We start from the raw sequence: 25,628 nt of genomic DNA, 5'->3' as shown, positions 1-25,628 counted from the left end.
TTCTAAAGTGGACAAAATGATCCATAAAGAAACATGCACACACAAGAGGTTAACAAAATAAATAGGACTAGATATCCAAAATGAAGTCATAAAATATACCAAAGGATGTTTGCTTAAAAGCATATATAGCCTATGGCTCCACTTTTCACTTATGGTATATAAATGAACTTCAACCAAATAAAATCTCAAAAACATCACAACTAACAATAAGGGAAGTAAGGCTAGTTGGAATGTTTTGAGAAAGGCAACAAGTATCTCAAATACGGATTTATTTCACAAATTCATCAATATTGCACACAAGAGCTCTTTGAGGAATTGATATGCAATAAATTGCTAGAGGGCATATTTGTGATAGGTGAATCATAAAATATGATATATATATATATAACCTATCATATGCATCTTCTCAAATTACTCAAATGTTCAATAAGAGGTTTTATTTTAAAAGGGTTTTTCAAGAACCGCAATATTTTCGAAATAAATAATTTCATGCCAAGATACAACCTACAAGAGGTTGGATGCTATATGAGAATGCATGAATAAGATACTTGTTACCGAGATAACAATGGCATGATGTAGTAGATAAGAGTTCATTCATCATCCTAGCTTGACTCCAATTATCATATGGTGACAACACCTTCCTTAGAGATGAGACAAGCCTCCATTGCATCTCCAATGTACCTAAAACAACATTCAAGTACATCTTGGTCCCCAAACTTATTGGGTCCAAAATGGTTAGAATAACCACAATACATAGGACACACTCCATATAAATATGTGCATATTTATAGATGAAATTTGAATTTCATGCACATCTTAGGCGTTTAGGATTTGATGGAGTATACCCTATATAATGGATCAAAGAAAGCAAGCATGCTACAAATGTAAACAAATTACATATAAGCATGCATAAAGACTTTAAAGATCCAAGAAAGATATACTTTGGACAAAACACCAAATGAATTTGAAGAAGGCATAAAGATGTGACCAAACAAATTTGTTGTCCAAATTATATCAAAGACGCAAATCACAAAAGATTTGTTCAACAAAGTTCAATCAAATGAACTAAAAAGAAACCATTGAGCATAAAGGATAAAATAAAGCATACATGCTCAAAGATTTATCTCATTCAAGCAAATAAAACATGTAAAAAGGAATGAGATAGCAAACTCCCAAAAAGAGCAAGGTTCAAACAAATAAACCAAACCCTCTACACTTTTCACAATGGCACAATGTACCGCAAGGAAAAGGTTTGTCTTCCAAAACAAACACTTGATATGAATCAAGAGAATTTATCAAAAGATTTTTCAAAGGGACAAAGAAGACACGTGGGAGCAACAAAGATTTCTTGGAAATAAAATAAGTAAATAAGAAGCAATCCAAGGTGAAGATGATCCATGAATTCAACCACATACAAGGTTATCAATTTTCAAAGACAATGAGTATATTGGAATTAACTTCCGGTGGTATATTTCAACAAAGGATAGTAAGGATCAACTTCACAATAAAAGGCATATGATAAATATATAGAATTAAGCACTATGCACAAATGAAGATTCTTGATAGCTTCAACTAGTCAAACAATCACGCACGGCAATGATTAGAATAACTTGAAGCAAACGGTGTCCCAAATAAGATATATAGATATGTATTTGAGGAAAAACCGTACCAAGAATTTCTTAATCAAACAAGAATCCATAAGATGAGCCAATAAAAGCTTTTTAATAGAAGTGGAGCTTGTTTGAGCAAACATGCCACCTAGGAACAAGATAATTACGTGTATCAACTCCAAGTGGCATAACCTCATATGTTCACATTTTCTTAGGTTTGTGATATGTACAAAACATATTACTCCCCCATAATGTGATAAAACATTTCTTCTAAACAAGAGGCAACTAAAATTCGACTAGAGATGATTAATGGACATTTAGAATTTGAATTTCTCATGAGTATGACACACCACATAGTGACTAGATAATCTTGCAATATCAATACTAAGTGGTGGTACCCATGTACACACATTTTAAAGAAAGAGAGATGCACAATGCATATCACTCCCCCAAAATGGGATGTTCCATTAATCACTCAAAGAGAGCCAAATAAGATATTATCAAGATGCATTAGGCTCAAAACAATGCACTAGTATATGGTGAGTCAAACAATCATACTTGAATACACAAGATAGGCAAGTAAGACTCAACACATACAAACACATATTTGATACAAAACCAAACATGCAAAGGGGCAAGTAACTTACAATGAATATGAAGAGTTGAAGTATAAGTTACCGCAAGGAGGAACATCGGTTATAAGATATAGATAATGATCCATACGACTTGGCTTGGTCAAAATATAATATATGAAGATCCCTAAATTCTTCATGAATTAGCCAAGTCTCCCATGACCTCCATATGTACCTATTGATCACGTTTGAGCTTGTTGGTCCCCAACCAAGTTGGGTCCTAAGAGGTTAGTCACAATAGGCTTGGCAACCCAAATGGTCCTTTTCTTGAGACCACTTTGAGTTCCAACAAACTTGGCAAACACATTGTCATCCTTATCCTTCCCTAGAGAATAATCATCATCAACAATTATAGGGTTAGATAAGGTACTACCTAAACATGAAGAAGCAAAGTGCCCCTTCACACGGCATAAGTAGCAAGTGTTCCCCTTTCTCTTCTTTATTGATTTCTTCTCTTGGGGAACAATATCTTGATTCTTCTTGGGAAGTGGCCTATCTTCAACTTGAGGTCGAGCATGAACTTGACCTTGACCTTGTGGCCGTTTCCCTTGTTGTTTCTCACTCAAGTGCTTCTTCTTCTTCAATGGGCATGATCTAACATGATGCCCTTCAACCTTGCACTTGAAGCAAACCAACTTGGTCGGATCCTTGACTTTGTCTTGGCCCTTCTTTTTGTTGCTCTTGCTCTTGGACTTGTTCTTGTTATTGTAATTGAATCCAAGTCCACTCTTGTCATTGGGGGATTGTTGCATACTCAACATCTTGTCAAGTGCGGATTTCCCTTCATGACGCTTTTCCAAGTCTTTCTTTAAAGAAAGGACTTGGGCCTCGAGCTCTTTTATTTCCTCTACATGGTTAGTAGAAATACAAGTACTAGAGAAAGTAGAAGTTTCATTGTTAGAGCAACAAGGCAAGGCAAGTAATCCAACACAAGGTGTATCACTAGTTTGACTAGATGGATTACAAGGACTAGCACATGGCAATTTAGCATTTGTAGTAGAGATTGTGCTAATGTCCACATGAGGCTCACAAGATGTTACCTTAGTGATGCTAGCCTCATGAAATAACTTTAGCCCATCATAGGAAATTAGAAGGTCATCATGAGAGCCCGAGAGCTTTTTATGACTTTCTTCCAATTCCCTATAATTGCTAGTTAGCAACTCAAGTTGAGCCCTTAACTCAACATTCTCCTTTAAGATAGATGCTTCACAAGAAGTAGAGTTAGTAGCACAAGCATCAACAATAGTTTTCTCATTTTCATGCTTATAGGATTCAAATTTTTGTGTGAGCATAAAATTAGTATGCTTCTCATCTTTTAGCTCATGCTTGAGGAGAGTGAATCTCATTTCCCCATTTTCAACATGGGACTCCAACTCCACTATGGTTTCCCTATATTTACTCAAGGTATCCATAGAGTGTTCGAGATTAGCACGAGCTTCTTTATTACCATGAAGAGAAGCATATACCATTGCCATATTATGCACCAATATATTATATTCTTCATCATTATCATCATCATTCTCATCATTAGAGGAAGTGTTAGGAGTCAAAGTAGGAGATACCTTTGATCCATTTGCCATAAGGCACATGTGCATACCGGAGGATGAAGATGAAGAAATTCTTGAATCCTTATTTGAAAACATGTCTTGATCCATAGAGTGTTCGGTTTCCTCTACATTGTTAGTCAAACAACTAGAGGAGATAGAAGCATTTTGATTATGGGAGCAAGACAAGGCAAGCATATCATCATGGGATTTATGTGAGCAATTTACACATGATATGCGAGGACTATCAACACAAGCATGTAGATTATTTTCAATGCTAGATGTGTTTAAGTCCAAAGAGGAAGCATTGCAATGGGATAGAGATGAAGAGTCATCACTATTGAGCACAATATCAACATTGTAATTTTCCTCACCACTCACCATATCATTACCTCGTGTCTTGCTACACGTTGGTGAAGTGGAAGAAGATGAGAACTCATCACGGCCGGAGGTGGAAGCAACTTGGAGCTCTTCATGATGTGAAGGGGAAGAGAGCTCCTCGGAGTCACCACCAACCAAATGAGAAGTGGATCCACCAAACATTTCCTTAAGCTTGATCCACATCTCATGAGATGATTTTCGCTTTATATATATCAAGAACCTATGAAAATTTGGTCTCAAAGAGAATACAAGCTCATTAGATACTAGAGCTTCAAGATGTAAGTTTTTCTCATCCTCTAAAGATAGATTTTGAGGGTCCATCGGAGGAGAAAAACCTACATCTAGAAATTGCTCAATGTTTGGACACAAGGTCCGAAGTTTGCAAAGCAAGCAATTTCGCCACAAAAGATAATTTGTGCCAACAAAGATAATTGTGTCATTGTGCACTAAATTACTAGCCGACATCTTTACTCTCAAGGCGGTGAAGCCTTAAACAAGGAGAGACCTTGCTCGATACCAATTGAAAGATCGAGATGTCGCCTAGAGGGGGGGGTGAATAGGCAATTACAAACTCTTTCGGATTTGTCTTGTAAGAATGCGGAATTAAACTATCGTTTAGTTTACAAGCACAAACCCTAGATATGCTAAGCTCAACTAGGTATAACAATAACAACTAGAGCTAAGCAAGATAGGCACAAGATATATGTAGCACAAGTGATAGCAAGATATATATATACTTCAAGCACGATGGCTATCACAAGGAAAGAGAGCTCGGGTATAGAAATAACCGAGGCACGCGGAGACGAGGATGTATTCCCGTGTTCCCTTGCTTTGCAACAAGGTACGTCACGTTTGGAGGAGTGGAGGTCCCACGAAGGATTCCCCGCGCCACGAAGGCTCACCCTATTCTCCGAACCACACCCACGAAGGATAATGGCCCTTTCCTTATGGTTAGCTTTTCCTCCGCTCCGGAGATGGCAAGCTCCACAACCACTTCACAAGCTCCACGAAGGAGAAGCCCGGGCCCCTTCACAATCTTCACGAAGAGATCACCGGGACACCAACCAAGCCAACTAGGAGGTCACCCTCCAAGAGTAACAAGCTCACGGTCTCTCACTCTTCGAACAAATCGTGGTGGAGAGCTCAACACTATGCAATGATGCAAAGCAAGAACACCGGAGGTGTTCAAGTCCTTCACACTCAAATCCCACCAAAGCAACGAATGCTAGGATGAGATTGGAGAGGAAGAACAAGGGGAAAAGTCAACCAAAGACTCCAAGATCTATATCCCAAGAGATTCCCTCACTTAGAGAAGAAACGGTTTGGTGGAAGTGTAGATCTAGATCTCCTCTCTCAAATCCTCAAATATGAGCAAGAATGGTTGGAGGAATCAAGGGGGAGAGCAAGTTCTTAAAATAGCAACAATGGAGGTGAGAGAATAGGAAGAACTAGTTGCTCAAGGTGGAAGAAGAGCTATTTATAGCATGGGAGCAAATAAAACTGTTGGGGGGAAAAAGACAAGAAAAACGGGCAAAAAACAGCTCTAAAAAGTGGCCCAGCCGGCTGCCAGGCCGGCCGGCCGGATTTGGCGCTGAGGCGGCCGGTGGCCCGTCCGGCCGGACCGGCCCAGCAGCCGGGCGAGGCGCGCAGCGCACGCGGGCGGCGGATAAGGGGACCGGCGCCCGGTCCGGTTCAAAAGCCGGCTGGGCCGGGGTGGTGGCCGGCCGGCCCGGTGGGAGACCGGCTCCTGGGCCGGGGGAGGCTGCCAGGCCCACTGGCCCCGCCTCCGGATGGCACCAGTCACCAGGCCGGTTGTGGCCGGATGGGCCGGCGCGCGGCCCGGCAGGCCGGGCGGCCGGCCGGCTGCCACGCCTCTTTTTTTCTTCTTTTCTTTTCTTTTTATCCTTTTCTCTTTTTCCCTAATAACAATTGCTCCCGAACTCTGAATCGCATGAAACCAATTTTGTTTGAAAGATAACAACAAATGCTATCTTATAGAAAGTGAAAACCCAAGAATCTGTAGGAGGGGATTTTAACATGAATATAAAAGGTAGAACCTTATATTATGAATAACCGGTAAAATCACCCAACCTCGAAAACGCAATAGAAGATGCATGCGGATTCCGTTTTCGATGAACTTGGGCTTGTTGTAAAGCTAGCAACAAGCTCAAGAACCTCACACAGAGAAACACCAAGAAGCAATACAGATATGCAAAGTTTGCAAAGGATTGAGCTCCCTAAGATGATGTGATCAAGTTACCCAACCGAAGGCCCCTCTTAATAGTGCGGCTATCTATCCTATAATCCGGTCTCCCATCAACCACCTTGAGACCGGTAAAAGGAAAACCTATCAAGGTCATACCTGTGCCTTGCGCATCCCGCTTGATCTTGATGATAACTCTTCAAGCTCTACACAAGCCGGAATGCCTCACATGACCAATGTTGCTTTGTGAAGACTCACAAATGCTCCCCCATACACCATGATGGGAAAGCTCCATTGATGCACATCTTCACATGTCCAATGTCACCAAATGGACGGCAAGCTTCAAGCATGTGATCCACTTGAGATGCTCATCTTGAACTTGCACGACTCAACCTTGTATCTTCTAACCGATGATCTTGATGCCAATACACAAGGTATATCTTTATCTTCATGGCATCCATACTTGAATCCAACATATGGAGTACAAGTAGTACCTATGGAATATTCCTTCATATAAACTCAATGAAAACATTAGTCCATAGGGGTTGTCATTAATTACCAAAACCACACATAGGGGCAATATACCCTTACACTTAGTATCCCCTTACTAAAATTGACAGTGCTTACACTAGTATTAGTTTGCGAGTACTTTAAAGTACTCATGGCTTTGTCCCTGGCTATTCCAATGGCCAGACTATGAAGGAGAACAACAGTACGAGGAAGGTGGACAACAGGACGTTTACAACAACTAGGACTGCTCCTGACGTCAAGCGTTGGCATGTGGATTAGATAGCCACTACTACTTCGCTTCCGCTATTTGTGATGTTCGTTGATCAATAGGTCAACTACTATTGTAATATTGGATCATGTGATCTACCTGTGTAAGACGATTATGTGTTGTAATAAATGATGACTCTATGATATTCAACTATTATGTCTCGCAACAGCAATATTCCTGGGATTGCGATGTATGGCATAATAGGCATTTGGACTTAAAAATCCGGGTGTTGACATGCCATCAATCAACTTGATGTCAAAAATGCTTTCTTGCATGGCCATCTCCAAGAAACCGTGTTTTGCCACCAACCATCTGGTTTTTCGGATCCCAACTTTCCAAACCATATTTGTCGGCTCAACAAATCCTTATATGAGCTTAAACAAGCTCCTCGCACATGGTTTCAACGGTTCACCTCATATCTTTTGACTCTCGGTTTTGTGGCTTCTAAGCGTGATTCTTCACTCTTCATTCTTCACCGTGGGTCTCATATTGCATATTTGCTTCTCTACGTCGATGACATAATTTTGACAGCCAATACCACTACTCTTCTCCGCACCATCGTCACCTCCCTCCAACAAGAATTCTCCATGTCCGACCTTGGCGAGCTCCACCACTTCCTTGGTATTAATGTTCATCGCAATGCCTCTGGCCTATTCCTCTTCCACAACAATATGCTCTAAATTTTTTGGACCGTGCCAATATGTTACATTGCAACCCCATCTCCACTCCGGTTGACACTCGCTCCAAATTGTCTGCCACCGATGGCGTTCCCTTTCATGACGCCTCGATCTACAGAAGCCTTGCGGGTGTCCTTCAGTACCTCACATTGAGCCGACCTGATCTTGCCTATGTCGTCCAACAAATTTGTCTGTTCATGCATGCTCCAACCACCTCGCATTTTCAGTTGATCAAGCGTGTCTTGCGGTATCTCCACGGTACGTCGCACTATGGACTTCAGTTCAACCGTTCCGCTACACATGATCTGGTGGCCTACAACGATGCCGATTGGGCTGGCTGCCCCGACACCCGAAAATCGACCTCTGGCTTCTGTGTCTTCCTCGGACAGAACTTGGTGTCTTGGTCCTCGAAACGCCAACCCACCGTCTCCCGATCGAGTGCCGAAGCGGAATACAGGGCCGTCGCCAACTGCATTGCAGAGTCTTGTTGGCTGCGCCAACTTCTCCTCGAGCTACACCAGCCGCTAGTCCGTGCCACCATTGTATACTGCGACAACGTCAGTGCCATGTACCTCTCGTCAAATCCCGTCCAGCACCAACGAACCAAGCATGTGGAGATTGACTTGCACTTCGTCAGGGATCGGGTTGCTATTGGAGAAGCCAAAGTTCTCCATGTCCCTTCCTCGTCGCAGTTTGCCGACATTTTTACCAAGGGTTTACCGTCGCCAGTGTTCTCTGAATTTCAGTCCAGCCTGAACATCGTCTCCACCGACGTTCAGTCGGGGGGGCTGTTAAATACCATGTATTGTGCGAGTCATGTAACCATTGTAGAGTGTACAGAGCATTGTAACATGTAGAGCTAGAGGCCCGAGTCTTAAGGACGTGCGGCGATAGGTGCGCCCATGATCCGATCCGATCCTTGCGTCTTGCATGACGCACCATCCTGTATATGTATATGCCGTTGCTGTCAATGAGAAGTGTGTTGTGTGGCCAATTGTGTTATCTATCTGGTTAATCATCTTCAGCGGTGTGCGTCGAATTTGTGCTTGGGTAGCTAGTGGTTAATCATTGTTTGTTCGGTCTTATCTTTAACTTGATTAAAAATTATTTGTCAATAAAAGGGAGTCACTACAAAGATGGAGCAGAAGCAGAACACATGAACGACAAAATTGTACTATCATGCAGCTGACGACAGAGGAAACAATCTGAAGTAAACAGATGGCAACATGGTTAGGAAGATACAGTAGTAAATTCAAAGAAAAAAGAAACATATGCTGCTATCACAGTTGAAGAGTAAATCGCCCGCCCTATTTGCATGAAATTGAACATGGTCCAAATCAACTTACTATCACTACCACCTCTACATTGCAGTTGTGACAGCAAGCAGACAAATTAATTTGGTGATCATCCCTGGGTATGTATCTCTTGTACGTCACTATTGGATTGAAAGCCCTCCTCCTCTCGATCAGATGATATCAGAGATAATTGCATATTGCTATCACAATTGAGGCTAGGGCTTCAAAAAACTACCACTTTTCCGGTTAGTTGCAAAACCTACCACTTTTGCGTCCAATTGCTTCAGAAAACTACCAATTGTGTGTAACACTCGGTCTGGTCCAATTTAATCATGTTTCTGACAGAGATGGCCCACCATTTGATCAAGTTTTTTATCTGAATGACATGGTGGGCCATCTCTGTCAAAAACTTGATCAAATGGGCCAAACCGATTGTTACACAGAACTGGTAGTTTTTTGAAACCATTAAACGCAAAAGTGGTAGTTTTTTGCAGTTGACCTGAAAAGTGGTAGTTTTCTGAAGCCCTAGCCGCAATTGTGGTAGCAAAATATGCAATTTTCTCTATGTTTCAAGATCAATCATGCGCTCCTCGTCGGATTCAGTATATCGACGGCGCCTGCTCTCGCTCTTTGCCCATTCTTCCTCTGCCCATGCATCATGCGCGAGAAAGAGGGCCAAGGTCTCATCATCAAGTTCATTCGCCGGGTCGTACTCCCTGCGGATCTCCTTGTAGAGTTCAATGCGAGCCTGCACCTTCTCCTTGTGCTGCTGAAGAAGAACACCATGCGCCTCCTCCGCATCCTTGACGGCGCATCTCCGGCACTTCTGGAGATCCTCCTCGCCGGCACCCTTCTGTTCCGCTGACATGCGTTTGCTCGCGCAACACTTCAGGGGTCCACTATCTGCGCTCACCGCGCGCGGCAGGCGGCGTAGCAGGCTTGTGGTTGGTGGAACCGTCAGAGGCCATGGTCGTCGTAGCTGGTTGGATTGTGTGGTAGGAGGCGGCGGCCGTGTCGATCTATATAGATGGAAGGCAAGATGAGGGCACGAGCCACGGCCGGGACAGACTCCGTATTGTATTAGGCCACGAGTCGGGGTCGGTGTTCTTTTTTTTAGGGGATTCTAGAATCAATCTGTGTTCGTTTTGCTTTAGGCCACGAGTCGGGGTCGGTGTTATCTTTTTTAGGAGCTTGCTCAACAAGCAATCTAATGGTTCGCGATAGGTCTGATGTGCAGGTGGGGAAGTGACTTCTTTAGTTCATCGCCCAGCATCGAAAGGAGGGCAGAGAGGAGGCGAGGATGCAAATGGGAGACGCCTTCTTCAGTTTATTAGTGGGTATTCTTATACCCATCCCTACTTTATAAGGAAAAATTAACATCAACATGTTTTGTCTCTGATCTAAAAAAAACAAAAACATGTTTTGACTCTCAATCATGTCCCAACGGTCCTCCTAATTAACAATTGCTTTATAATAGCAAACATACTATCTGAACGTGCAGCAATTTAGTTGTGGCATTTTACAAGTAAACAAGAACACCTGTAAAATTCCTAACATAATCCACTCCATTTGTAATTATAATGTTTCTTAGAAATTGACGCGGTCTCCACTCATATTGGGATGTGTGGTGAACTTCTGCATTGCATCAACCTGGTAGCGTGCCCGATAGACCCATAAATCTCCTTTTTTAGGTCTTCTTGAAACAAATGGCGTTAGAAGGGAAACACATGATTATCATGCTAAGAAAAATTGTTCCTACGCATGTCTTCTGCATCAAATGATCATTGCACCAGAGATTTTCGTAAGAGGAAACTTTTTTGCTAAGTATGGGAGACCTCATAAAAATATATTTGTGAGTCTCAAACTGTAAATACAACTTCTTGTTGGCAAATGAGGCAACGTAGATTGTCATCCTCCATCGCTTCCTGCGTGATCACTATGTAGTACAGGTTACTCATTACTCATGTCGTCATAGTCGTTTCCACCATTTTTGTCTCTGCGAGCAGAGCTTGCTTTTCCCATCATTCAGAAATAGGGAGGTGCTGATGTGTTGCCCATCCGAGTCTCTGTCGAACATCCTCTAGTTGCCAAGTTTTAAGACCGACGGTCGTTTGTTGCAACTTTTGGCAAGATCCAAATTGGTGTCTACACATCCCGCAATGCGAGGCGCAAGAAGTAACCGAGGGCATGTGATAGGATATCATGAATGCTTGGTGCCATTCCATTCGGAATGGAGATGGGTCGATCAAAGGGAGTTGCTAAAAAAATGAAGCAGAACACAAGAATGACAAAGAAAATTAACATTCAGTAGACGGTAAAGGAACTCATCTGAAGTAGTAACATGAATAGGAAGATAAACTAAAAGAAAGACAACGCGACTGCCTGCAGAGCTGAACAGCAAATCGCCCTATTTGACAGAAATTAAACAGGGTCCAAATCTACTCATTAACACAACAACTACGTAGCAATTGTAATGGCAAGCAGACACATTATACTTGGTGTTCATCCATGCGTATGAATCTTGTAGTGCATCACTGTCATGGGATTGAAGAGCCCTCCCCTCGATCAGATAATATCATATGTTTCAACCTCAATCATGCGTTCCTCGTCGGATTCGGTATATTCGGGGCGCCTGCTCTCGCTCTTTGCCCATTCTTCCTCTGCCCATGCATCATACTTGGCCAAGAGGGCCAAGGACTCAGCATCAAGTTCATTGGCCGGGTCGTACTCCCTGCGGATCTCCTTGTACAGTTCCATGCGAGCCTGCACCTCGTCCTTGTGCTGCTCTTGACGAACAGCCTGCGCCTCCTCCTTGTGCCGCTCAAGAAGAACAACCTGCGCCTCCTCCTTGTGCTCCGCGTCTTTGACGGCGCATCTCCGGCACTTCATTAGATCCTGCTCGCCGGTTACCTTCTGCTCCTCTGCCGTGTGTTTGCTCGCGCAACTCCCCAAGCAACAACAGCACAGGGGTCCGTCATCCCCGCTCACCGCGGGAGGCGCCGTAGCCGCCTTGTGCTTGGTGGAACCGTTCATGCAGGCCATGATCGTGGCTGGGTGGATCGTATGGTAGGAGGCAGCGTCCGTGACGATCTCTATATAGATGGAATCGTTTTTTTTTTTTTTTTTTTTTGAGGGATAGATGGAATCGGTATTGGATTATTAGGCCACGACCATGAGCCGGAGTCTGTTTTGTTTTGTTTTTGTTTCTGTTTTTGTGTGGGAGCTACGCGCCTAGTTTAGATCGGGTTACCCGTTTCTGTTAATTCTAGCAACCTCCCTCTGCAGGGAAAAGATGAAGTTAATGAGGTTAGGGCATGTACATTGGTTTAGACGGATGTTGTCTGTAATACTACTCCATGTCATCTATAGACAATGATGCAGACAGTGTATACAATAGTCTATCTGTAAGTTATCTATTTTTAGTCATAGCTATGTGTGAGTATAAGTTATAGACACCCTCCATACAACAGCAAAAATGATATCTGTAAGTCACGTCTGTAAGAAGCCTACAGACTATAACTTTACAGACAGCCTCCTTCATTCTCCTCATTCTTTTTCCTCCACGTCACCAAAATCATATATAACTACCTCTTACAGACAGCTGAGTCATCACCACTGTACATGCCCTCAGGGGATCGATCCATAGCCATGCCCTGACGCTTCCAAGTGCTCAAGTATGCAGAGGGGCGTCGATGCAGGTGGATTCTCGTCTCCATCGCCGTCGTCGGTCACGGCCATGTGCTTGATGGAACCGTTCGTACCAGCCATGATCGCAGTTGGATAGATTGCGTGGTTGCGTGGTGAGAGAGTACAAGTGGAGACATAGCCTAGGCTCATCTGGTCAGTAGAGAAGCAGGACACGACCTGGAACCGTGATCAGACAACGTACGTACCAAGATTTCACCAATGCAACCTCATTCGTTCGTTCCTTAATATGTATTCATAAAACTTTAGAGATGTTTTACTTTCATAATATATTGTGCATCAATGTAAGGGGTGTCTAAAAGAGCTATGCAAAGCCCCTCACAAAAAAAAACTAACCGAACCATTTCCCATATTCTTGAAAATATACTAAAGGGACCTGCTAATAATCCTCCAACATTACAAAACCTCCCAGCCGCCAGCTTGCGTGTCCAATTTTAGCTAAAAACCTAACATTGATTCTCGCAGTAAAAAAAACTTTCGCTTTTGCTTCATTGAAGCAAAAAAGGTTCGCCTACAAATAAAAGAGAATAAGGTTACAGTTCACTGGGGACCTCGCTGAAGACCTCGTAGCAAACACTTTGTGCTATTGAAGCTAAACCGACCTCGCCGGAGACCTTGTAGCAAAAGTTCTGTACTAAAGTAGAAAACCATAGAACATTTGCAGCAAAAAATATATACTATCGTAGCATCGTCAACTACTTGCCGGCGCACCGTCGACGGCATCCCAACCCCAGCTAGTAGCATCTCTGACCACCACGAGCAGCAAATTCATTGTTCGCTTGCAGCATCACACCGCCAACTGCATCTTGAAGCACCGTTGAGCGATCATGACAGTAGGACCGTCGTGCCCTAGCACCATCGATGTCCTTGGATGGCGGCAACTCTACAGTGCCATGGCAGCACCGAGCCTACAGTGCCATGGCAGCACCGAGCCACCACGTTGACATCACCGCCTCTAGGCCCGCCACTCAATGAACGCACCTCCGCCGCCATACTGGTTGCACCGCTGCCGCGCCATGACAACACCTCCGCCGCGCCATGAGAACACCTCCGCCGCGCCATGGCTGCGCCACGCCACCCCTCCGGCAGCATCACCGACCTGCCATAGAAGCACGCCGTCGCTGCCTCTCGCTGCCCAGTCATGCCGCCCTAGATGCCTGGGAGTCACTCCCACGAGATGCTCGAGCGGCGGTAGCAGGGGGATGGAGAGGTCCCCGCGATCTGAGCGACTGGCGGTGGTGCAAGGGTAGGAGGCTAGCGCGGCGCCGACAGTAGAAAAACTAAAGGAGGTCGACGCGTAGGCACCATGCGCCATTTTGGAGCGCGTCCATGGTGGCGTGGTCCACTGGGATGGAGGTGTCGACGTTCAGAGTGGTCTTGCTGGGGACGAGAGAGAACGAGCGGTCAGTAGGGTTTGAGGAGATAATGGTCAGTGTTGGACCCACATGGTAAATGTGGTTAGTTCTCTCCACATGATGGGACGCGTGGCACTCCGTGGATGCGGCAGTCTGAAGGAACTGAAGCCTTTTCCTATACTAAAATAGGTTCTTCTCTTTTTTGACAAAAAAAACCCGGTTCATCTTGTTCGAGAGATTTATATAGGTTGCTCATTTAACCCAGGTTTTTTATGGGCGAACACAAGATTAGGCATCTCCAGCGGGCCGACGTAAAACGAAAGCCTAAATCGACCACCTGCATCCGTTTGCGTTGGCCGAAATGTTCGAATTCGACTATGCACCCGTTTGTGCCTGGGTGCCCCGCAATTTTTTTTAAAGATTTTCCATTCGGAAAAAATATAATTTACATAGGGAATAAAGAAAAATAAAAATAAAAACTAAAAGGTCCATGTAGCGCCTGCTACCCTAGCCTACTCCCCGTCCTCGTCGTGGATCACGACGAATTCTGGGATTGCCCACGACCAGTGGCAGCCGGTGGAGCATACATTGGTGCTGCCGGTGGTGGAGGTGGAGTGCCGGTGCAGCCCATGGATTGAATGGCATCGGTAGTGACGGTGGTGGGTGCGGGGTCGAATTCTGCATCACACGTTCGAGGGCCTCACCTTCCGTGAGGCATGCTGGCATTATGTCGGTGGTGTACCGGGAACACACTAGAGGCGCCTGCGGCACCTTTGACACGAGGATGCCGAGCCTCGCGATCTCGTCGTCGGTCATCTTGTTCAGCAACTAGAACCCCGGCCCTACTCCATGGCCGTCTGCGAGTCGTGGAAGACTGTGCTGACGAAGTCGTTGCTATCGTCCTTGGCCTCCTCGTTGTAGAAGTCCAGCGCGACGTCGTACCAGGGAGGCACAAGTGGGGGTGGCTATCGTACTCGATGAGGGTAGCATGGCGTGTAGGCGGCGGAGGTGGACCGAACGGGTAGTCCCTATCGCGGAGGAATCCCACCTTCCTGCTCGGATCCGTCTCAATCCCGCGCCAGTTGAGCCATCGATCAGAGTAGAGGGAGTATGTGGGGTCCACGCATAGGACCGGTGGCAGGTACAACCGCCTGGGCCAGATCTAGATGGTCCGCTCCGGATTGCGCAGAGGCACGGGCGGGATAGGCACTCGATGATGGCTGAGGCGCCAGCCACCGCCAGGCAGGCGCACGTCCCTCCAGTCCGTAGGGCATCCAGTTTTCGTTCATTAGTTCTGCCATCTCGATGGCGAGCGGCACCTTGTTCGGCCGCGCCTCCTTCTTCACGCCGTTGCCGAACGCCTCGAAGCCGTTCTTCTTCTTCTTCCCTATGGTGATGCGGCAGCGCGCGGTGGTGGTTGGGGGAGTGGAGGTGTCGGTGGTGTGGGCGATGACAGGGACGGTGTCGGTCCCCTTTTAAAGGCCTGGCGCGCGCGGGACAAGATGCCATTGATGGTGGCACAGAAGGCCAGACGCCGCACGCCAGTCCTGCCATGCCTACCGAAGACGAGGCGACGCCATTGATGGTGAAGGCTATGACACATTCGCGGAAGCGAAGACCGTCAAAGCAACGCCCGCCGAAGCGATGCACTTGAAACAGGTCTCACGCTCGGTGCCAAGCGGGCTCATGGGAGAAGCGAGCGGTCACGCGGCGCGACGGCGCATCGTCTGCGCATATGCATCTGAGACGTAATATGGGCCGCGTTTGCGTCTCGGCGAACAGCCCAATCACTATATATCAGGCCAGACTAGGATGCAGACTCATATTTCAACATCCCAGCCGCTACACCTCCATTTATGTCCGGCCGTTGGAGATGCCGGAAGAACGGGCGGCAGCTATTTATCAACACTGCTTGGAGAAGTGGTAGGTGAGCACGGACTCGCCTCTGCACTACGCCCCACCTCTTTTTAAGGTTCACCTATATATTTCTCCCAAATTACAAAGTATGCCATCCTCAAATTTGCAGGTGAGCGGTAAAATAAATTATAGATTTGCAAAAAATATACGTTAAATTATTTTGTGCAATTGAAATATATGAAAATATTTTCAAATATATACAAACAGATTTAAAAAAAATATTAGCTAAGTGCTCGTGGCGTTGCCACGAAATCTTATTTTACAAATGCATTTGTCTTTAACGCCGTACTTTCCTTTTATACTCCCACCAGACAAGAATGTACCATAATGTGCATTTTTTTTTGAGAGAGTCAATGTTTGAATTTATGGTACTTTTGTTCGAGGTTTCATGGCATTTAGGTTAAACGACCAATGTTACTGATACATCACAAAAAATTCGTCACAATATGAGCTCAAGGTACAGGATAATAATACATTATGATCGCTTCGACCATAACCATGGAGCATTTTCAGCATTTAACGCGATGGTTGGGCCAATGTTCACTCTGAAGGGTGGAAAATTAACTAAACTTATTATAATCTTCTGACATGTCTGTCTTGTCCTCGACTCCCACGATGGTTCTTTTTTCCTGAAAAGAACTATGTGAGGCTTTGGCTCATCGGATGAGCTCGTTTCCTTTTTTTTTCTTCGGTCTGGAGGACATGTGAATTTATGATACTTGAGAACAACAAATTCTATTTAGGTAGCTGAAATACAATAATTCCACAAGCTTTGATGGCTTCGGTGATGGAGGGGCGAGAAGTGAGCCTAGCTCACTTGGTTAGGGAAGTGGATGTACAACCCAGCCACCCAGGTTCAAGTCCCCATGGACGCAGATTTGGGTTCTTATTATTTCACAAAAAAAACACTGTAGGGGCTTCCCCTACCGTATTCCTTTAAAAAAAATCATTATCTTTGATGTTCATTGTACTACTGTTGATGATGATTAATAGATCGGTGGTCCTTTTTGCTGAAAAAAAAAGAAATATTAGGGGTGCACGAGTACTTCATAGCCGCCCAAACCATCAAATCTTGCGCAATAAAGACAAATTGCTTGTAGAAAGAAAGTTCAACATATGGAATATTCATTTTAGACACACATGAGGCCAAATTACAAAGTATGCGATCCTCCATCTTGTAATTATCTGTAAGTTCAACCCAAGAATTGGTGAGAACGCGCTCGTAGCGCGTTGGCTAGGCTCGGCAGTGGCCGGCCAGCCCGCCCGAGTTCGATCCCCTCTAGGGACGAATTTCGGGTGTCTCACCCCGCAGCACTGTTCATTAGGAACAGTGTTCGCGTAATAAATCTTCAGCGCCTCCCACGTATATTCGTGCCACAACTGTCAAATCACAAAATATACGTGCTCCGTGTGTGTAGTTGTAGGTCTAGCTTGTGTACTAGGGGTGTGCGTGTGTGGGGTGTGAGTATGGTGTGAGTTGGTACACAAGTTCAAATACTACAACTGTACCACCGATCGAGAGGCATCAAAAAAAAAAAAAAAAAAAAAAAAAACCCAAGAATTGGTAGAGAGCAAATAGGAAAGCTGTATAGAGAAGGATGTCGCCAAGAGGTGGAACCCTCAATCTTGTCGAGAGTGGCTTGCATTATATTAGTTGCCCGTCAGTAAGAACGGCCCCTGAAAAGGAGAAAGATTGAAGAGAAAAACTTTTGTCCAGCCTAAAAGAGACTCTAGAGTGAAGTATGAGAAATTCAATGTGGAGGTCCACTCCGTTGTGATAGATGATTTTTTGATTGACAGTACTCCATCCGTTCTATGAAATATGTTTTAACTTTTTATAAATTTAAGTTTATATAAACACTTGGGACGGAGTAGAAAAACTTCTCTTCATCCCAAAAGAGGCACTCTAGAGTGAAGTAACAGAACTTTGTGGTGCCGATTAACCATGTCATGGTAGATATTTTTCTGAGGCCACTCATTCCGAGCTACTCGTTAGCGAAATAAGATGTGTGCAGGTTGCAACACACATCCTTATACATGGGCTCGCCCTAGTCCGCTGCCAACCTTAGTGACTTGCCAGAAGTACGTACTTGAATCGCTGAACAATGGCAAGGGATGCCACATATGAAGTAATGAGTAGTAGTTTGATGGTTATATACATAGGGATGCCCATGCAGAGAAATGAAACTGGTAGTTCGTATAAATTAGATTTATTAAACGCAACCCTACATAGGGATGCCCATGCAGAGAAATGAAACTGGTAGTTCGTATAAATTAGATTTATTAAACGCAACCCTACGTAGGGATGCCCATGCAGAGAAATGAAACTGGTAGTTCGTATAAATTAGATTTATTAAACGCAACCCTCTCGATGAAACGCGAGAAAACTTACAGATACTAGGAGTGATTGGTCATATGTCATACATTAATCAGTTTTGTTGTACTCGCTGCTGCTTTAATTTTCCACATCTGGCCCATTGATTTCGTGTTTGAGATACAATCTTTTTGCTTAGATACAAATTATGAAACTTAGCACAGAGTCTACAAATTTTTTTTACATATCACAAATGGTCAAAAAGTTCCAAACTATGCACATTCTTCCATTACATTTTGTAACACACCCAAGAATAAGAATCGGGAAGGGTAGACGTCGAATATGTGCATTGCATCTCATGCATCTCAAAATGAGGGGAAATTGAAACTTTTTTGAAAATTTGGTTACAAGTGTTGAAATGAACTCCAGTGATGGAATTGACTAGGTCATCACTAGGATCTGAATTCAAAATTTCTACAGGGTTTGTCCATTTCAAATTTGATAGAATTCAAAACCTAAATCTATAAAATCAAGACCTAAGTCTTGATTTGCACACACACATCCAATTTTAAGTTTGAATTATTCAAATTTGTGATCAAATTCGAAAATTCATAGCAATAAATAAAAATCAGAAATATACGAGGAAAATTTCTCAATGCTCAAAATTGAATTCTTATTCCTCCAAAAATAATTACATGGGAATTTAGAGAAATAAAATTTCAAGAAATAAAACCGATACGAACTACCAAAATAAAAAAATCCTATCTAACCATTATACTTATCTATCTATTTCCATCTCCAGGTTTTCATCTCAATCTTCTCAAACTTGCAAAAAAAAAAAACCAAAGCAAATGGTAATGTTAAAATGTTGGTTTCACCTTTGGTGAATGCATTTTTATGTAGAATCCAAAGTAGAATGTTCCAGGAAAGACTCTTGGAACCAAAATTGTGTTTGAGGGTTTTTAACATCAAAACAAAGGCAAAAAAGGAAACTTGGACAAACAAATCCATCAACTTAGCATAGGAGTAAAATAAACAGTATTGATTTTCTCAAGATCATGCTCAACATCTTATCTTAGGCCACAACAGTAGGCACCATAATCATCCATGCAGACCAGTGTGGTGTCAACACCGGTGATCTAGCGATGTCTTCTGAAGCCGACACATGGCACACATTGAAGGGAAGAGGGAGGGGCGGGATGAACTAGGTCACGACACTTGTTTCACAAAGTACCAAAACCGATAAAAATAACATATATCACAAGTTCACCGTAAAAATGCATGAACTTACTCCAACAGAAAATGGCATACATCATGAAGATGCACTTAGTTCAACAAATATTAGTAGAGCTAATAAAAAGTCAGTTGTAGCTCAATCAAATGACAAGTCTTAACATGAACTTCAACCAAAAAAGAACCACCACTCAATCATTTCATATCCCTCTGCTCTCGTTGCCATCGGCTATCACTTTGCAAACAACCACGATCGAATCTACATCACACAAACAAAAGAAAAGCATCATTCACTCTCCGTCTGTAATAGTTTTATTATTGTATAAATAGTTTGAGCAACTAAAAGGACCCCAAAAACAATCCCGTCTAGGTTGCCTCTTCAGCCGGAGGAGGAGGAACATAGTAGCAGCCGATGGTGGAGAAAAGGAGCAGCCGACCGGAGATTCGGGGTGGCCTGGTTGTAGGTGACGATCAGCCTGCACCCTACGACATGCTAGTGTCGGACAAAGGTGGAGGAGCTGATGCATCCCGGTCATATGGTCAGCGGGAGAAGGGTCATCATTGACCCTAGATGTCATGCGCCTGGTGAGTCAGACGGGAACAAATTGGGAGGGCCAGAGGGCAGGGGAGCCATGGAGGAGCAAATGCGGGCTATGTCATGTAGCAGTCAGAGCTGGTGGTGGTGGTGGCAGCAGGGTTCGGTGGCGGCATCGGCCCTAGGCAGGAAAGGTCGACGCGCACAAATGCATGAGGTATAGGAGGGGATCGCGTTGCTCGCACGCGGGCTAGGGGTAAGTTGACCGTCCAGCTCGACGAGCCAGCGAGACAAGGCTCGAGCCCCTTTTCCAGAAACGTTTGTGCTCCAGGTTAGCCTTGACTTTCACCGAGCCTAACCGAGCTAGCCACGAGCCAGCTCGACTCGGCTCGATTCCACCCCTATTTGATAGGCCACTTGCTCACCGGAGAACAACGATGCAAATGACGAACTCTAAAACCCTAGGGTTTGCATGATGGTTGCAATCGACCACGATAGGGCTCTAGAATCAAATGTAACTAGATAGAACACTAGAGTGGAGAGAAGCAAAATTTAATGTATGAGCACGGCGCCAATGGATAATCGTTCAGATATGGTGCAGAGGCGATTGTAGGGTTCGGGACTAGGGAGCGAGAGAGTAAGGAGATGCAAGGAGGGAGGGAGGGAGAGAGAGAGAATGGTTCAACGAACTAGTTCATGTGTTTAACCAGTTGGTCTGACCAGGGGCCCACATAGGCATTTGTCAATTCACAAATAGTTTTAAAAGGCCAAAAATCAACTATTTCAGAAAATAAAATATTAATACCTCGTAGTAGAGAAAAATACAAATAAGTTAAAACTTATTTTTGCTAGATTTTTTGAAATTTATTATAACAAAATAAAAATACAAAATGACTTTGTGAATAATAAAAATCTCTGAAGTATTTAAAATACTTCGAAATTCCAAAAACCGTAATAATATTCCAAAATGATGGGAATATTGTTTCCATCCCTAAAAATAAATGCCTAACTTAAAATATTTTCTGAGTGAAATTCATATTAAATTTTGATGTGTGTGTGTATGAAAATTCTAAAAATAAATTTAATTAGGTAGAAAAAAATTCTAGAGTGAAACAAAAATAAATAATTTCAAATAAAGCAATTGAAGTGTGACCATAATACCAACATCCTTAAAATACTTTGAGTGTAAAATCTCCGGAAAGTGAGATTTATCAGTACATGATGATAATAATCGTTTTTTACAAAAAAGAAATGGCCACTAATTCCATATTCGCAAAGGTGGTAAATAACAGTGAACCTTAAAAAACGTCATGAAAGGGAGAGATCAAAACGTCATGAAATGGCCACTAATTCAATACATCCCATATTATACATAATTGCAATTAATTTGGTTGTTTAAACATTTTCCTTACCTAATAATGTTATATTTAGAACCTGAGGTATAGGGTCAATTAGAATCTGCAAACTGTAGTAACTCATATTTGCTAGGCAAGTTGAACCTTGCTCATGTGTCTTTGATTATGTTATCAAAATACTTTTTGAAAACTTCCATTGCATTTAAAAGCAAAATACCGTTTCCGTGATTATATTAAATGAGGGTTACCGGCCTAGGGTGGTTCTAATCTATTGGGTGGGTGTTGAATCAGGGATATATATTCAAATTGAAAACTCTGTGGTAGAGATTCCACTATACGAACCTAGGATTAAACAACAACTGCAGCCAACCATTTCAAGCGTCGTATATAGACTGAGCTGACAACAGATCATGGAATCAGACGAGAAAATCAAGTCAGTTATTTAGTTGGGTTGTATTCTATGGTGGAGTCAGCGGGTGGGAGCCCGTTTTGTGTTGTAAAATGACAACTTTATAATTTTTGAAGGGAGGATAATTGAGTGTTGGTCTCGTGACCAAACGTTGTTACAACGGATGGAACGTAAGATAACACAGAAGGGCAGTGAATGGCTTTTCTTTTACTCGGGCCTCAAACCTAAGGAAGTTTGAGTGGGCACATGTCCTAATTGAGCACCAAAGCTTATGTTTGTAGGCAAAGTACGTAAGCACCTGTCCAGAACTCCCTGTTCTTGGAAAAGAGAACTATGATATGCATGCAATGATTTTTTTTAAATTATTTTGAAATTTAAAATATGATTATATTTTGGGCCGTAAGATAAATTAGACTTTTCCAACGTTGCAGATTCAGCATTTTACATTCAGCGACGCCCCGGTTTTGAAAACTACCGCTAGCTGTTATCGTGGCGCATGTACCCTCCTTATCTTATCCCGGAATCGCTTCGCGGTCGAAATCGACGACGCTCGAGCTCAGAGGCCTGCGCCAGTCGTTGCCACTCGCCATGGAGGCAGTCGCGAGAGCAAGCGTAGCAGGAAGGTCGCATGTGCGGCTTCCCCAGCGTTGGCGCCTGAGGCAGCGCCACGCCATTCCTTCCTCCGCCGCATGCCGTCCCCGGGGACGCGCGGTCGCCTGCGCCGCCTCCGCTGACGCCGATGTCGTCCACCTCTTCGACGCCGCCAAGCTCACGGTAATAAGGGAGCTAGGCTCGTCGGTGCTCTGCCGCGGTGCCGCCCACCCGTTCGACAGTTTTCACGGCGACTTCATCTCCACTGCTGAGGCTCTCGTGTTCTGTGACATTCAGGTGGACGAGTTCGTGACAAGCGGCATGGTGGTCGGGCTCGGCTCCGGTGCCGCGTCAGGGCTCGCCGTCCAGTACCTCGGCACGCGCCTCCGGCGAGGCTCACTGACTGGCATCGTCGGGGTACCCTCGTAAGTGTTGTTTCATTTGCGACAATAGTTCCATGGTTCACATTCTGCACAGCTCCAATTCATAGTATAGTAGTGTTTGCTTGCTCTGATCGATCCGCGTCTGATCGGTTGGTGGGGTTGATCAGCCAGGTCTGCGACCTGTGCAAGTGAGGCAGAGAAAGCGGGGATAAAGATCAGCAGCAACGAGGAAGGCCCCAAGGTAGGCGCAATTCTGTCACAAGTGTGAATCTTGCAGGCAAGAAACAGAATTTTAGCTGAAACCATGCTCACTGACTTATAGATTGATTTTGCTTTCACTGATGCTGACATTATTGAAGAGGGCACACTTGCTGCCGTCATTGGGCGCCGGAAAATCGAGACTGGGGAGCCTTCTTTCATTCAGGAGAAGGTGGGCAGATTTTTTCAGAAACTCTGTTAACCCTTCCAGGCTTTCACTGAGGCTACGTGACTTCTGTCTAGTGTCTAAAGCATCACATTTCCATTTGTTTCCTAATAAATCGAACAAGTATGCAGCATCGTAAGTTCATCAAAATGGAATTGTCTCTGTTTTCTGGAACAAAAAAAAAATGATATTATTATCACTGCAGATACTTTTGTTATATCAGTATATATGATTGTCTCATCTTCCTATATGCAAATGTTGATTGGTCTGGATCCACAGGGTGTTGTTAAATCAGCTGGCAAGGTTGCCTTTATCATTGACAATGCCAAATATGTGAATGGCGTCGAGGGTTCCATTCCAGTTTTGATCAAAAGTGTAAGAAATCTCTTATTTTCTGCCACCGAAAGACCAGTTCAGTTTTCTGTAATGTTCACTAAAAGAGGAGCAGCTCATTTCAGGGAAACTGGATTGACACTGCTGAAGAGATTGATGACTTGTTCCTAGGCGATGCAGAGGTTCTCTGCTCGTCAATCTGATAATTACTTACAAAATTTGTACTCAGAGCAGCTTCCAGATTTCTGAATCTGAAACCTTTTCACTGTTTGTGCTGACCTGGCGAAAATGAAACCATTTCCACTGATCTGCATTTGGTGATTCCTACAGGTTTGGAGGAGGCCATCAATTGGAACTGCCGGCCCATCCGGAGGCGACTTCCCATTGGTTACCAAGGAGGGCTATCACATACTTGATGTTATCTTCACGACCCCCATCGAGGATCTTGGTATGTATGTCAACGGAAAATTGTTACCGTTCGAGGATCTGAATTTGACATGATAATTCAAGAACTGTTTATCCAATGGAGTTTTAGCTGGTCGCTTTGGTCACATTCAGGAAAGGTAGCAGAAGACTTGGAGAACATCGCTGGCGTTGTGGACCATGGGATAATTTGCAACACTACGTGAGTAGACAAACTATATAGTAAAATCCAGTCATTAACCATCATGTTTCAAAAACAAAATATAGCTACTAATATATGTGGTTATGCACCGTCTGAGACATTGCGATCTTTTACATGCAGGTCGTATGCTGTCATTGCGTCGAAGGGGGAAGTGCAGGTCCTAAATCAGAAATCATCGGTGATACCAAACACATAAGTGTACCAATTAAATTACAGAGCCACCACTTCCCCCCATATTTTGACCGCAGAGTCTACTGCAATGCAACAAGTGAACCGTGCGATAATTATTTTGTGTTACATGTCCAAATTTTCCCCTCCATATGTATTGGCAGTTTGGCACCCTGAAAATTATTCTATGATTCCTAATCACATGTTTATATATGTTTGTGATATATGATGGAAGTATTGTAATTGGTGGGCTTTAAGAGACTGGCTGGCCAGCGAGCATATGGCCTTCCAAGTAAAATGCATACATGTCTTCACGATTCATATCTCTGCGCGTGTACCTAACTATCCGTAGCTGAAAAACTTGTAACAAGATTGTAACAAGATATGACCAATGCGTGGACCGCAAAAGATCGCATTTGCAAGTAATTTACACTATTAGATGAATTTGTATCTTCAGGATACATCATGTTATTAAACTCCCGCATAAAAAGGAAGGAATGTACGGATTGACTCACATTTGTACTAAGTTTTTTTTTCCTTCAAAGTGGGAAGAATCATGTATTCAGACCAACAAACGATCTCATTGGCGATCTGCAGGAAACCTTTGACAACCTCCGGAAGTACAAGATGATGTTATATCCAACCAAGTGCGTCTTTAGCGTACCGGCCAAAAAACTCCTTGGTTTCATCGTGTCACATAATGGTATTGAAGTGAACCCGGAAAAAATCTAGGCCATTCTTAACATCTCGAGACCAACTTGGTTGAAGGACATACAACGGCTCACTGATTGCGTTGCAGCAGTCAGTCGATTTGTTAGTTGAATTGATGAGAAGGCACTACCATTGTACAAGCCACTCAAGACAAATTTGTCTCGGACGATGCATCACTCAAGGAGTTGAAGAGAATACCCTCCTCCGATCCCATTTTGGCAGCTCCTACTCCATCGGAACCAATGTTCTTGTACTTACCAGCTTCCAATAGGGTAATCAACGTAGTCATCGTTTTTTTAAATCTTTCACCTGGAGGGGTGGGGGATAGGATCCCCACCTGGATATATTGCACCAAAGAGAATTTATGAGTTATAGTGGGAGAGGTGGTTCCGCCACAGGTCGGCGTCCACTCTTAATTCCACTTTCTTGAAGCGGTGAGACCATAGAGTG

The 25,628-nt window shown here is 43.8% G+C and overlaps 1 protein-coding gene across 1 annotated transcript; it reads left to right on the top strand.

The window, feature by feature from the left end:
* Nucleotides 1-22,491: 22,491 nt before the first annotated feature.
* On the top strand, nt 22,492-24,710 carry LOC124704451 (probable ribose-5-phosphate isomerase 4, chloroplastic). Its single transcript, XM_047236705.1, has 9 exons — nt 22,492-22,717; nt 22,832-22,959; nt 23,089-23,158; nt 23,240-23,347; nt 23,621-23,716; nt 23,800-23,856; nt 24,005-24,122; nt 24,233-24,299; nt 24,420-24,710. The coding sequence occupies exons 1-9, from the start codon at nt 22,532-22,534 to the stop codon at nt 24,493-24,495; spliced, it is 906 nt and encodes a 301-aa protein (XP_047092661.1). The 5' UTR covers nt 22,492-22,531; the 3' UTR covers nt 24,496-24,710.
* The last annotated feature ends 918 nt before the right edge of the window (nt 24,711-25,628 follow it).

Source organism: Lolium rigidum, chromosome 3 (genome assembly GCF_022539505.1).
Source record: "Lolium rigidum isolate FL_2022 chromosome 3, APGP_CSIRO_Lrig_0.1, whole genome shotgun sequence".
NCBI classification, from domain to species: Eukaryota; Viridiplantae; Streptophyta; class Magnoliopsida; order Poales; family Poaceae; genus Lolium; species Lolium rigidum.
This window is presented reverse-complemented; position numbering and strand designations above follow the sequence as displayed.

Coding starts and splice junctions, on each gene's coding strand:
- LOC124704451 (XM_047236705.1), top strand. CDS start 22,532: ATGGAGGCAGTCGCGAGAGCAAGCGTAGCAGGAAGGTCGCATGTGCGG. Junction 23,159..23,239: donor GCAACGAGGAAGGCCCCAAG/GTAGGCGCAATT, acceptor ACTGACTTATAG/ATTGATTTTGCTTTCACTGA. Junction 23,348..23,620: donor CTTCTTTCATTCAGGAGAAG/GTGGGCAGATTT, acceptor CTGGATCCACAG/GGTGTTGTTAAATCAGCTGG.